Genomic DNA, 14,763 nt, shown 5'->3' with positions numbered 1-14,763 from the left:
TTTGTAAGACGCGTTCAGATGTGGTGCTTGGACAGGCAAGTTTGAATAGAACGGAGGGTAATGACATACAAAGACACAAAACATATGCTTTTAAGAATTGATACTACACTATAATGTAGTTTATCGACATTTTTTACATTCAATATCCAGGGAATGCAGATGGAAATGAGCATAACCTCCTCTTTTGTGTAAATAAACTAACATGTATTTTTTTGTATTTTAAATACTCTTTTGGGTGTTTAATATCGAATGTAAAACTAAACTTGGATCAAATGTCAATACTGTATGTTGCCCACCGCAGTTTGGCTTTTACAGACAGAAATTCTTCCTGTACTCACCGGTACGATGGCGAGGACGGTGTGCGCCTGCGAGTGTCTGAAGAGCACGTCGATGAACGAGATGACCTGCAGCGTCTTTCCCAAACCCATACTGTGAGCCAGGATACAGCCGAACCCCGGGCTGCTGCCGAAGAGCTCCAGCGACTCCACCAGGTTGTCGTACAAGAAGCGGATGCCTCCGACCTGCGAGCAAGTCGAGTTTAAGTTATGACCACGTATCCAAGACGCAGCGCTACACACGATGAATCCACTTTGTACTGACGTGAGCTACAGTAGTTTTGTTAATTTATGTATTATAAATGATGTCAAAATCAATCAGGGAATCGAGTCTCATCCCTAAAGGCAGTGTGACATTTGCCATGAAATAAACTCAACTTGACTAAATAAAGCCAATAATAGAATTGTACACAACCTCGCATAACACTAGTTTGTCTTTATTTGAGTAGATTTAAAATGAGGAAAAAACCCACAATGCTTGAATTTTGTTCCATCATTTTACAAGTCGAATCCACAAGAAATAAAAATAAGTGGATAAAGTGACATTTCTGCACTTTTGTTGTATTTTGTTTCTGAATTAAAAAAAAAATGTTATTTATAATGCATAATGAGTATATTAGTACCTGGTGTGGTTTGACAGCTTCTGCGAGTTGTGGTGAAAGGTAAATGTCTGGGTCGCAGTCTGGATGATTGGCGTTGACCAGGACTCTTCCCTGAGCGTCGGGCCTGTTCAGAGAGTCATTCATGTGGGCTCCGTGGGACTCCGAGTCCCCCTCCTCTGAGGGGCTCTCTCTGGAGGGAGGAACCGCCGCATCCTCCTCTAGCACTGTTCCGGGAGAAGAGAGAACATTGAAACAAATAAATACAAATAAATACTAACCAACACTATACAAGTCCTCATCCTCATATATTGCAGCTAACCGTCTCCCTCTTGTTTTATATTCTCCTGTGAATTAGTTTGTTTCATGTCGGTGTAATCCCTCATTCGTCCAGGCGTGTTCCATAGTAGAAAAAAGCTTCAGTTGTAGTCATCAGGACTCAGTTAGAAAAAATAGTTTATTTCATGTTATTTTAAAGGGGACATGTTATGCAAAATCAACTGACCTTTTAACCTCGTTTCTTCTTGCATGCTCAGAAAATGTCCCCTACCCTCTATCCCCTATCCTCATCCCTGAAGACTCCCAGTGACACATGTAAAGTTCTAAAATGTCACGCAGACAATTTTCTAAAATAAAAACATGTAAATGACAATCTGCTGCGTGTTCAGTCAAGTCAATGGACCTGTTTCTATTACTAAACCATTTTAAATCAATCTTGCAGTTTACATCATGTGAACATAATGCCCACGCTGTGCGCCCGTGTTTTGATCGCGATGGCCCGACACTGCGTTGCGTGTAGTATAGACTTTATTCTTCGGCCTTTATTCTTCAGTCTTTATTCTTTAGACTTTAATCTTTAGCTCTAGTACTAGATTGCGTCTATGGCTTCTCGCCATTTTCATGGCTCGAGCCAATTACATGATCTACTTATGTTATAGTTCAATAATAGGTACCTGAAAAAAGCATGACAAGTCTCCTTTCAAATCAAATGCTCCATTTAGGCGATAAACTGGCCCTGAAAAATGTCATGTATTGGTATTTATTTATCTGAAACCGATTTGCTGTTTGCACAATTCACAAAAGAAGAAACTCTTTTACTATTCTGAGATGTGGGTAGTTGATATTCAAATGTATGGCATCGCCCAGTTTTGAGGCTGGTGGGAGTCGCTGGAGCAGGTTACACAAGCGGGCGCTCAGTGTGAACAGGCCTTATATAAGAGCCATGTGTTATTCAAGTGGATTAAAGTGTACAGAGGAGGGTTATACAAGCATGTCACTGTGCCACCAACACACACTGCACTTCACAAGGAGCCACAGGATCAACAATGTCATGCACAACACACATGAGCTGTACCCATTTAATATAGAGCTCCATTTGACTCATTTTGTTCTTTCCTCCGTTGAAATAACGTCTTTTTTTCCATCGAATTGGAATGAAGTGTAACGACATTGTGCAAAGATGATCATAATAAGATCCAGGCTTTTTGAATTTAGATACTTACGAAAAGAAAAGTTTTAAGAAACATTTTAAAATAGTACTTTAAAAGTTTATCTGTTTTTTTTTTAATTTGTATCAGTGACGTATGAAAGAAACTAAACTAAAATGATTATGATTAGGTTTGTATGCAAAAATGTGAAGATACAGGAGAGATTTTTGTCATTATTCAGAACAGAACGTCAACATTATCTGTATTCTCTTAATAACATTCTAAACGGTAAGCCACTTATAAACACCAGTTCATCTCATGGATAAATACCGGATGCTTCTTTATGCACGGACAGAGGAGTTCAGCACTGCCTGTTCCAGTGGCTAAGTTAAATATTCTGAACAAGAGCAGCTAATCCACAAAAGCAGGTCTATTTACACGTCTGTACGAGCACTTTGCACGGGGATAAGTGCAAGTAACTGAATCGTGATGCTGTGTTTAACTCGTATATAATCAGCTGCATTGATTCTTGGGGTTGCTAGGCTCCTCAAGTTTGCTTCTATGGTCAAAGTTATAGTATTTTCTGATTATGACCATGATTGACAAATAAAAGCAAATTACTAAATATTAGACTTGAAATATTAATAATAAACTCGACTGCATGGGACCCGAGTACTTTCATTTTAAGACCATTATTTATCATATTTATCACCAATTGAAAAACATGTCATTGAGTCATGTCTTCAGAGTTGTATTCCAGCCCCAGGCTCAGAGCTGTCTATAATTAAAGACTCTTGTCTCTAAAATGTTTATGCCTGGTTCTCTCATTACCACTACATTTCCCTTGCTTTTCACTGAGCCATGAGCTGAATAGATTCTTACCAGTTTTGTGTGAGATCTGTTTTAAGTTTAGTCCTTCAGGTTTGCAGTCCTCTTCTCTAATCCCTGTGCTGCTGGAGTTCAAGCAGACCACTTTCTGTCTACGGACCTGGACTTCCTGTTGAGAGGCTGCTGCCGTGGATACGGAAGATGGCTTTAAGTGGTTTGTTACATCAGCTGCAGAATAAGGCAATTATTACTTTCAAATAAAGAGTTAACTTGTGTGATTATTCTTAAAATGAAAATAGGCTACATTTATTCTCCACTAAATGGCATTTACCTGTAGTGTACTCCGACAGCAGTGGTAAGGGATAGTCCTGTTGTCTTTGCTGTTCAAGTCGCCTCCGTCTCTCTAGCTCCTCCTGCTGGGCTACTTTAGTAGTTGACTCCAACTGGTGTTCACGAAGCAACTTTCTATAAATGAGAAGACACAAAAGCATAAAAAAAACAGCAGTAATAGATCCCAATGATTATTATAGTGTTACTATTATTTTATACATTATATATGAATAACTAGTACCATACTATTCGAAATGGGGTTACATCCAGTAACTTCACCCGCATATGCATAGAACTGGGGTTACAACCAGTAACTTCACCCGCATATGCATAGAACTGGGGTTACAACCAGTAACTTCACCCGCATATGCATAGAAATGGGGTTACAACCAGTAACTTCACCCGCATATGCATAGAAATGGGGTTACATCCAGTAACTTCACCCGCATATGCATAGAACTGGGGTTACAACCAGTAACTTCACCCGCATATGCATAGAACTGGGGTTACAACCAGTAACTTCACCCGCATATGCATAGAACTGGGGTTACAACCAGTAACTTCACCCGCATATGCATAGAACTGGGGTTACAACCAGTTACTCCACGCTCATATGCATAGAACTGGGGTTACACAGTTTTTACAGTAATAACATTTCAGTTTTATGTACCTGATGTTGCGTCTCATGTGTTGTGGTTTGGAGCCCCTCTTCTTGGTGATACCCCGCGTGTGGGAGGGTCTCTGGCCATGGGCGGAGTCTCCGGGCCTGTGGGTGTGGTCTCTGGAGAGGAGTGGCCTAGACGGAGAGGACGACTGGGGAGAAGTGCACTGCCACCCCCCCGGGTCTACTCCTTGTGTCTCATTCTCCGAGCTGAAGGGGGCGCTGTGGTGGGACTGGTCTGCAACAGAAAATAAAATACAAATATATTTTAGTAAAGCAGGTTTGTCAAAATCGTCAAATAGATAATTACAGATCAAACTTTTACCTATAAATATTCAAATAAACAAACTGTAATACCAAAACATTGACACACCTCATTAAGTCTCATCAACATGCCAAAAAAGCAACCAGTTAAACAACCACAATCTTGCCAATTTACTTATTTAACTTATCCACGATTATTGTTATAAGACTTATAATAGCGCAGGTATTATAATTAACTGTAGTCACACTCCATTTACCCTTAAGCCAGTTATGAATAGAGCACAGAAATATTTGCAAACGCCTGATCGACACCAACTTATGAAAAGTATTTTAATTGACACACCCAACATTTCTTTCAGTGCGTTCCCATGGGAGTTAGAACATGGAGACAGTGACATCATGTTTCAAGTAGATACACTATTGTTTAAATGGGACAAAGGGAAAGATGTTGTGTAACCAAGTAAGTACACTTGAGCAAAAGTACAGAACATGAGGTATTAAGGAGGATATGTAAATAATTAGTGAATAAGTGCCAATATGCAAATCCCTCAATGGGCTTTAAGTATGTTTTTTACCTGGGCTTATCACTGTGCGTATAAAAAGGACTAAAACATCCCATTTTGTTTAATTTAAATGAGGTCGTCAGGGTGGTGGTCCAAAGAATAAGTGCTTTTGATCTTATGCAGAAACAGTCCAATACGCAATAGAAAATCCAATGCCTTTTCAGATATTGAGCCGTGTTTATGTGAGTTTTTCCTCTCCCAGATTCTACAAGTCCAGAGCGCCGATTTATCTCTAAACCGTGTTCTTTGGCTGCGTCTCTGTTTGCCAACGCGAGCACTCTCCTTGGACACACTTCACATGTCACGCTTGTTGTTGACGTCTTTCATAAGTGTAATATTCATGATGGTTACACAAGGCCCGGATCTTGTCCAGCCCGTCTCTGCTCGGAGGGGGAGAGGCAGAAATCCAGCTGAATTTGTTGAAACAATATTGTGTAGAGTTGTTTACAGTTCAAATATCTGCTAATGTTCATTATTGATCCTTTAATCGTACAGATAAGGCTCTAGAAATGTCTCATTTTCAAGAGGGACCTGTTGAGCATCAAATACCGTATTTTCCGGACTATAAGTCGGGCCGGGGTGCAACTTATACTTATATTCATACTTATATACACCGGAGCGACTTATATGTGATATTATTTGTTATTTTCACACTTGCAACCACATTTCATACTCCAGTGCGACTTGTACATGTTTTTGTCTTCTCTATTATGCATTTTTGGCTGATGCGACTTATAGTCTGGAAAATACGGTAGTTACACAGCCCTACACAACTGACACAACTGAACAGTAGCATTTCCATTACATAAAAAAAGAGAGAGAAATGACTGCGATTTAGTTATTGAAAGGAAGCAAGAACAGGCCTGTGTAGTAGATATCTTTACCAATATTTTTAATGTCAACCAATAGCAAAGATAAGAATTCTTTCCTTAAACCACAATTAATATAAAAAAAATCTCACTGTTGGAAACGATTGAGCTGCAATGTATGAATAAATATCATTACAGCAACTTAAAGGCCCAACGAGGATGTCAGTTGAACCAATTCTAGAAACACAGGAGTTAGGAGCCAAAAAAATAGAAAAAGTGACTCAGCGGTTCAAACCACGATCCATCATCAGTGACAAGTCTATGGAGATGAATCGGGGATCGAATGTCATGAATCAGACATTACAGGCCAAATCCACCAATCTCAACTGCATCCGATTCTACCACACCACCACATCCTCCTCAAATGTTCCTCCTCTGTCTTTCATTTCAATATCTTAAACAAACAAGCTAAAGCCACCGCATTATTTGAGTTTTACAGCATTATTTCCACACTCAAACGCTGGCTTTATGTAAGAAGAACAACATGTGGACAGTGATCAAAAGAAAAATCAGGATGCCTTGTAGTCAGTAATAGCTCCAACGTCTTTCTACTTACTTTTTCTTTTTTACTCAGCAGACAGTTACCAAACATCTAAAAAGGGAGATAAGTGGCGCCTTTTCTTCAAGCTCTGTGTGGTTCAGTAATGTCCAAAAAGGATGCTTGTTTACGAGTTCCCATATCGAAGTGAAAACAGGGCTTCAGCAAAGGGACAGTTATGTAATGATTCCTGAGATGTACAGGGAAGGAGAGGGGAGAGGCATACATCAATTTTAAATGTTATTGGTCCACGTTTATGGGAAGGAATGGAGTTATCTTAAAAGTCCCGGAATCTGTAGTCATAGGCAGCCAAGAGAAATACTTAATGCATGCAAGACAAAAGGTTCAGAAGCTATGGATAAGCAAAAGGATCATAAAACAAAAATGGGATGATCCCCAAATTGTCTAATGGATACAACGACAACGTTGTGTATTAAAGGGTCTTCGCGTCTAAAACACGTTTTACGCCATGTAATTCTGTACAGTGTGTTGTAAAAGCAGATAAATGTAGAAAATAAGTAGCATCATCAGTCAGAATTATTACTGAAAAGACCTTTTGTTGGATAAAAATCATAAGCCAGACTAAGAGAAGGGACAAAGTGGGCGGGGCTAATGATTCACTCCGACAAAATGTTCTTAAAAATAATGTGTTTTTGCATTGTTTAATCTTTATCACTCTTTAGTTTATTTTTAGTGAACATGACATTTAAAACATGTTTAAACATTTTATTTTAGTTTATGTTGGAGGCCCCCTCATTTAAACTTCTTTAATTACATTTCTTATATAAATTTGATGTAATTTGGAACCATCTAACTATACAACAACAACAACAACAACAACAACAACTGTAAATTATATCAATAACCACACTTTAATTAGCCTGAATAAAAGCATGATCAAGAGTTAGAACTACATAAGTAACTACATAATTAAGGAGTTTGGATATGAATTAAGTACAAAGCTTAAATCATTCTTAACTATTAGTTGATTATGAATACAATTGTTCATGCTTTATTAATTATAATAACAAAATTGAGAGTTAGCAAAAATGTGTCACAAGATCAACAAAGTTAATAATAATAAATGTTATTTATAACGCACTTTACAGTTGACTAACAAACCTCAAACTACTAGATACTGGAGGTCAACAGAAACAGTGTTTATCACTGTCCGTCATGAACTACATCCCTTTTATAGAACTTTTGATAAACTTTCCAAAGCTGTATTTGTGCACACCGCTCTCTGTCGGGACCAGACAGCACGTTACACACCGCCAAACATCAAATGGCTTATATAACTAATGAAAGTCTGTCTCGACGCAACCAAAAGCCCAGAGAGAAAAACCGGGACGAGGGCAAGAGGTGTCTAGGTGCTGTGGACACCCAAAAAGGGAGGCCAGCAGCCAATCAGAAAAATCGCCACAGTTAAAATGGGCCTGCGATTGGTCGAGAGGAGCCAGACAGATGTTACATAATTAACAGTACAGAGCGCCAGCTGTCAGTGAACACGGGGCCCCTCGCTTTGGACAGGGGTCGGAACAGGAGAATGCCTGGTGGTGCGAACAAGTTTAAAAGGCCATAACAATGAAGTGAATAGACGAGTTAAGTCCGTGTCAGTGCCACGGTGGGGAACATTAGCAAGTGTTAGCTGTTTGAGTAAGTACTGACACTTTATTCATGACTTCTCATCTCTTGAAATCAAACAAACAATAGATCAACACTATTCCAGGTTGTGTGAGCAAATAAATGTTAAATGGGCTTTCTCACGTATTCCTAGCATCCTAATTATTCACCGCGATGAGTTTATAAGCAATTTTCACAATTTACAGAGCGAGTTTTGTAACTGTGAAGCTAACACAGCAACTAGCATGCTAACAGCAACTAGCATGCCGACAGTGCACTTCCTGGTATTATATATACATAGATAGATGTAGATATAGATATACAGACATGTAGTAGTAGTAGTAGTCGTCGTATGAATAGTATATCCACTAAAACAATATTCTAATATCTTACAATACTTGTTCAGCTCCTCTAAGCTACAAATACGTGTCTGCCCTACAGTTATGCAAATATACAAGCCTTGAACTTGAAAGTGTTAAAAATATGAGGCCAGAGGGACCTGTTCCTGCCTGAGAATGAGAAATGTCTTGTACAGACGTTACATGAACTCATCCGTGTTTAACCGTTTATGTAACTATAAAGAATGCAAACGATCTGTGTGCGAGATGATCTGTGTCATCGTTTAAGGATGAGGTGAGGTGACTTATTTCTCCTGGTTCCAGGAAAATGTCATCTACACTGTGTATTGTACAGTACAATCTTATATCACCAATGCATTAAACAGGCCTTTTAATGAGAAGCTTAGAAGCAGCAACTTCCAACACTTTAGAACCTAGAATACTGAAACAAACGCAAGTGTAAGTTTGGCACTGGCATGGATTTTAAACAAAGACATTTTTACTGAAGACATTCTCATCACAAATAAATAAATAAATATATTTCATTTGTGTGCCATTTTGATTCATTGCAGTATTGAAAAAGGTTAAGGTTAGAACCACAGGCTGGGCTCAGTGTGAAACTGTGGACCTACCGTATTTTCTGGACTGTAAGTCGCACCTTTTTTCATAGTTTTGGCCGGGGTGCAACTTATACTATATTTATACTTACATACTTAAATACTTATATACTCCGGAGCGACTTGTATGTGATATTATTTGTTATTTCCACACCGCATTTCATACTCCAGCACAACTTATATATGTTTTTTTCTTCTCTATTATGCATTTTTTTGGCTGGTGCGACTTATAGTCCAGTGCGACTTACGGTACATTTCAATCCGATGCCCTCCCTTTTTGTTTTTAATGAAATGAACTACAGTTAATTAATCAAGACTTAATTGTATTTACCTCTGTATCTACCTGCGTTGCAACAATGGAATTTCCCCATGTGTGGACAATAAAGGAATATCTTATCTTAATTAGTACTAGTGTCATGTGATATTATGTATTGGAATTGGAATAATTCTGAGTTCTATCTAATTATGGAAGATTTTTAACTATTCAAATTTAAATCTTTTAAAATTCCTCTAAAATCCAAATCCCACATCGACATCATTGACATCATCATAATAGAGTTCAAAGTGGGATCTTCTTGTCTTAATAGTTCAAACATAAATCTGTTTTCAGACGTAAAACAAGAGTTCTTTGTAACTCTCTTATATAACTGTCGGTCATGTCCCAATGGCTTTTGTGACATGGGAACTGTGTCACAAACTGTTTCTTAAGAATGAGTCAGGCATTGTAATAACTTCATTAATACTCATAGCCCTAACAATGATTATGTAGTTACTAAGCTTGAATTGTCATGTTTAAAATCTATTTCTTCATAATGAATGATCTGTTCATGTCGTTATTATAAAAGGGTAACCTGGTTTTGCTGAATTGGTTTATAATAAAAGTAAGTACATTTTCACCTAAAATAATGTTAGAAAGTAGAAACCATAAATACAAAGTATTGATCTTTTTTGTGTACTGCGCAATCCAATAAAATAAATACATTCTTAATCAACTTTTTTTGTATCATGCGATGTAAAAAGTTTGACTATAGTCGTCTCGAAAATAACAATTTATCACAAAAGGTTCTATTTTTATCTCTGTATCTTCCTGCGTTGCACCAATGAAATTTCCCCATGTGGGACAATAAAGGAATATCTTATCTTATTTTCTGGTGCCATTTTGAGGCTTTTGACCAGTGAAAACATAGACTACTTTGTTTTTAACTGCTCCCTCTCTTCTCCATTTGCTCCCCTCTCTTCTCCCTTTGCTCCCCTCTCTTCTCCATTTGCTCCCCTCTCTTCTCCATTTGCTCCCCTCTCTTCTCCATTTGCTCCCTCTCTTCTCCCTTTGCTCCCCTCTCTTCTCCCTTTGCTCCCCTCTCTTCTCCATTTGCTCCCCTCTCTTCTCCATTTGCTCCCCTCTCTTCTCCATTTGCTCCCCTCTCTTCTCCCTTTGCTCCCCTCTCTTCTCCATTTGCTCCCCTCTCTTCTCCATTTGCTCCCCTCTCTTCTCCCTTTGCTCCCCTCTCTTCTCCCTTTGCTCCCCTCTCTTCTCCATTTGCTCCCCTCTCTTCTCCATTTGCTCCCCTCTCTTCTCCATTTGCTCCCCTCTCTTCTCCCTTTGCTCCCCTCTCTTCTCCATTTGCTCCCCTCTCTTCTCCCTTTGCTCCCCTCTCTTCTCCATTTGCTCCCCTCTCTTCTCCATTTGCTCCCCTCTCTTCTCCATTTGCTCCCCTCTCTTCTCCATTTGCTCCCCTCTCTTCTCCATTTGCTCCCCTCTCTTCTCCATTTGCTCCCCTCTCTTCTCCATTTGCTCCCTCTCTTCTCCCTTTGCTCCCCTCTCTTCTCCCTTTGCTCCCCTCTCTTCTCCATTTGCTCCCCTCTCTTCTCCATTTGCTCCCCTCTCTTCTCCATTTGCTCCCCTCTCTTCTCCATTTTCTCCCCTCTCTTCTCCATTTGCTCCCCTCTCTTCTCCATTTGCTCCCCTCTCTTCTCCATTTGCTCCCCTCTCTTCTCCATTTGCTCCCCTCTCTTCTCCATTTGCTCCCCTCTCTTCTCCATTTTCTCCCCTCTCTTCTCCATTTGCTCCCCTCTCTTCTCCATTTGCTCCCCTCTCTTCTCCATTTGCTCCCCTCTCTTCTCCATTTGCTCCCCTCTCTTCTCCATTTGCTCCCCTCTCTTCTCCATTTGCTCCCCTCTCCTTCTTTTCTCCATTGACAACCCTGTATTCCTCCACTGGCGCGCTTGTGAGCATGCTCAGTGCGCCTCTTACATAAAGCTGAGCAGGTTATAAAACAAGAGGGGGAAGAGGCTGCAGTCGGTTTGTAATTACACCTGAGGGAACGGAGCAACAGGTCGAGCTGAACTGCAGGGCCAGGACGGAGAAAACCACTTTGTCTTAACGTGATTAGAGGAAAATCTGGCCATGCAAATGGTCAGAAAGAACGATAATATGTTTTAAGGCAACAGATTTGTCAAGCACTCTTTTAAAAAGTGTCTCTATGCAGATAATATTGCTTTCCGTGGCCTGAAATGTTCCACAATGTGGCATTAAAGAGGTGGTTTTCTTGCTCAAACATGCATGCTGACTGCTAACTTCACGAACGACTCAGATATTTTAAACTTGATTTTAGATACTAAGGAAACTAATCAATACTCAATATTTTGATACAAAGATAATAAACTTGTTTGTATTTTTTTGGACAATAGAGTAGTCATTCTTTTTTGACAAAGAATAATAGTAGTTTCATTAATGATCCATGTGGTCTTATACCAATTCTGATCAAGTTACTATTACGATTGTTTTAGATCGGGTTATGTGATGTGATCTTTAAAAATTCGTATCAACTTTTCAGTATTGATCGTTGCTACAATTAGTATTGATTCTAATTTTAGTGTAGATTAGCATCTGATTTGTGATATTTTTGACATCCCCGTAGAGCTACTGCCGTTACATTCCGGGGCAAGACATCAACGTTTTGCCCGAATGTGAAGATTTGCAGCCGCTGTTCTGAAAATACGCCACGGGTCACGATTCAGGACCGACGGAATAAATCGAACGTACCCACGTCAAACTGGGTGTTTAGAGCGTGTTTATGATTGACTTGGCCACGTTTGTTGGGTCTACGGAGCTGAGGTCGGAGCTTATATAATGACGCCCGGTTTCAGTTACACAACAGTAGAAAAAAAGCGCTGCAGAACGCACGCTGCAGAGGGACAAGGCGAAATGCAACCCTCAAAACAAAAGCTGACTCAATGTGCATCCATGTGGGAAAAGACGTTACACCCTTTTATCCATTATAAAGTTTCCTGCACAAATAAACATGAAAGATTCGGCTGAAAAGGTGGGGAAAGAGTTGTTTTAAACCTAAAATGTGCATCTTTGCTACCGTCTACACTTAAAGCAACTCATTTAACCGTCAGCTAAAGACAGATCACATTCTCCTACTGCAAAAGTGACTTCATCCTTTATAACCTTGACCTGTATTTCAGCACCGGCTTCTTAAAACATATGCTAGAACATTTGAGCTTCCTCCTCGTCGTCTGCTTCTTCCGACGGTAGAACCAGAGCCAAATGGCCACAGGACAGTCTCTCTTTGAACGCTCTGCCAATACAAGCAAAGTGAGTAATTTATAGTTCGATTGTGCCAGGAGGGGAGCTGAGGTGAAGGGAACCGGAGTCATTTAGGTTAGGAATTAAAAAAGCAAGGTTTAAACTGCCGGCAAAGGGCCATTTCCTGCCAGTTACGTAAGTGCAAAGACAAAAGATGGCACCGTGAACCAGACACCTGCCTTATGTAACCGCCAACCAGTCCAGAACAGTATTAGTAAGGCTTTGTGGTAGGTTACAAAACAAAAGGCGGAATAGACTTGACATTATAAAAGAAAGTTGAGGTTAAGTAAGGAAAGCTGGCTGTGCAAAATGTTTGGCAAAGACAATTCATTGACTTGTACAACTCCAATATTGGTATGGGTGATAAAAGCTTCAATCTGACGTTGAAAAAGGATTCGATATTTAGTGCGAATATTCTTTTCCCTGCGTTTTCTGTGTGTGTCCTCAATGAAGCTAAAGAAGTGGCTGTATGTTAACTCCAAATAAACCTGCATAAGCACACAAGGAGGGCTTTTATCTCGATCTGGATATACTCCTGTCTAGAAGGGGGAACTTCTGGATCCACCAGCTGATTCCTATGGTCTTAAAAATGTGAAAAACACTCAAACATGACTCATTTGGAACTTGCAGCAGTTTCATTTGTATTGCTCATTCAGCTAATGCATTCGTGGCATCATAATTAAACCCAGATATGACTTTATAAACTCTTTTCACAAGAACAGAGTGAGGTTTGTCACGGTAAAGCTAACAACAATTAGCATGCCAACAGCGCACTTCCTGCTTCTCTGAGAATGAAACACTACAATTGCGCTGCTTCGATTATTTTCCACTTGAACATCACAAGTTCCGACGGTAAACAATGTGGCTAACGCTAATCTGCAGGCTAAAGAAATGTAACGATTAAACAAATGAATCCATGTTGAATATTTGAATACTGTCGAGTTTGACGCTGTAGTAACACGTCACAATTGATCTCGTGTGTGAAGTGCGAGTCCCTTGACCAGCTCCAAGTCCACAAGAAGGATTTACCAGTTCGAGCGACGCACTGTCAGATGCAGAGAGCACACTGCGGTCTCATTTTCACTTGAACGGGTACTTTTTAAGGCTTATTTATGCTCAACTTCCTGACGCAGACGAATACAATACTCAGTTTATGGATGTTCTGACCGCTGGGGACAAGAGCGAACACCGGCAGAGTACCGCACGGCAGAGTACCGCAGTGCATTACTGCTTCAATTTCGATAGCAAGTACTCATAACAAAGTAGCATCTGGACAATAATTCTACCATCTACTTTATACAGGTTTGATAATGCTATAGGTCGGATTCATATTTGATCATGTTGCTAATCCAAAGACTTTCAAGGTCTACTTCCTGCTACCTGCACATTACAAGTTAATCATTGACATTCTTACACATACCACTCAGAAATAATGATGAAGTTAATGGCTTAAGTTACCAGATGTATAGGTTCAGACATGGCATATTGTAGATGTATATATAATTAGATGTTTTTTTTAACTAGAAGAACATAACGGTTATGTAAGCTCGCAGATGCGCGTGGGGTGACCCGAGGTAGAGCTAACGGTTTGTAGGCCACTATGTCAGTCTGCAGCTGCTAAGGAGAGAGGAAAGGAAAGGGGGAGGAGAGAGGGGAGAGAAAACAGAGGTGAGAGGATAGGACATAGGAGAAAGGGAGCAGAGGTGGAGGGAGGCTGGTGAGAAGCGAAAGAGAAGAAGACTGAAACAAGAAAGGAGGGTGGAAAGAGAAGGAGGAAAAAAGGATAGAGGAAGGGGGAGAGGAAATAGGAGAAAGGAGGAGAAAGGGGGACGGAAGGCGAGAGCAGGGGGAGAGAGGACACAGTGTACTCTCTGAAAGACCATACAAGCCCTTTCAATAAACATAGCAATTATTATATGGAGGAGGTTTGGAGAATCGAGAATTCAAAATAGTCAAACTATCATTCCACTTAATGGCGTAAAGTGACAAAATGTATCTGTTTTCCTCGATAAAGAGCCTTCACTTCTGCATCACCTGTTGCTGGTTCTTTTGGATGCTGACTGGGAACACCCCACAAGAGCTGCACAAACCCAGGTCCAACCCAGGACTAAACTCTGTCTAAAGCTCCACTGGAAGCCACACTTAAAGTCCTGTCGTTTTAGAAATGCACTGACGACGT

General features: G+C 40.1%; 1 protein-coding gene across 2 annotated transcripts in view; it reads right to left on the bottom strand.

The window, feature by feature from the left end:
- The window catches only part of LOC140357106 (helicase ARIP4-like), a 67,597-nt gene that overhangs the window by 13,624 nt on the left and 39,210 nt on the right, over nucleotides 1-14,763 (bottom strand). For both annotated transcript variants that reach the window (XM_072442024.1, XM_072442025.1), the window contains 5 exons: nucleotides 4,190-4,418; nucleotides 3,521-3,654; nucleotides 3,244-3,417; nucleotides 959-1,161; nucleotides 339-521 (listed from right to left, as the gene is read on the bottom strand). In XM_072442024.1, the coding sequence (XP_072298125.1) occupies nucleotides 339-521; nucleotides 959-1,161; nucleotides 3,244-3,417; nucleotides 3,521-3,654; nucleotides 4,190-4,418 (923 nt within the window). The remainder of the gene's footprint in view (nucleotides 1-338; nucleotides 522-958; nucleotides 1,162-3,243; nucleotides 3,418-3,520; nucleotides 3,655-4,189; nucleotides 4,419-14,763) is intronic.

The sequence above is a fragment of the Eucyclogobius newberryi genome, unplaced genomic scaffold, assembly GCF_026437365.1.
Source record: "Eucyclogobius newberryi isolate DKJ021-1_F unplaced genomic scaffold, fEucNew1.0.hap1 SCAF_124, whole genome shotgun sequence".
NCBI lineage: Eukaryota > Metazoa > Chordata > Actinopteri > Gobiiformes > Gobiidae > Eucyclogobius > Eucyclogobius newberryi.
Note: the sequence above shows the minus strand (reverse complement) of the source record. Positions and strands in the feature narration are given on the sequence as shown.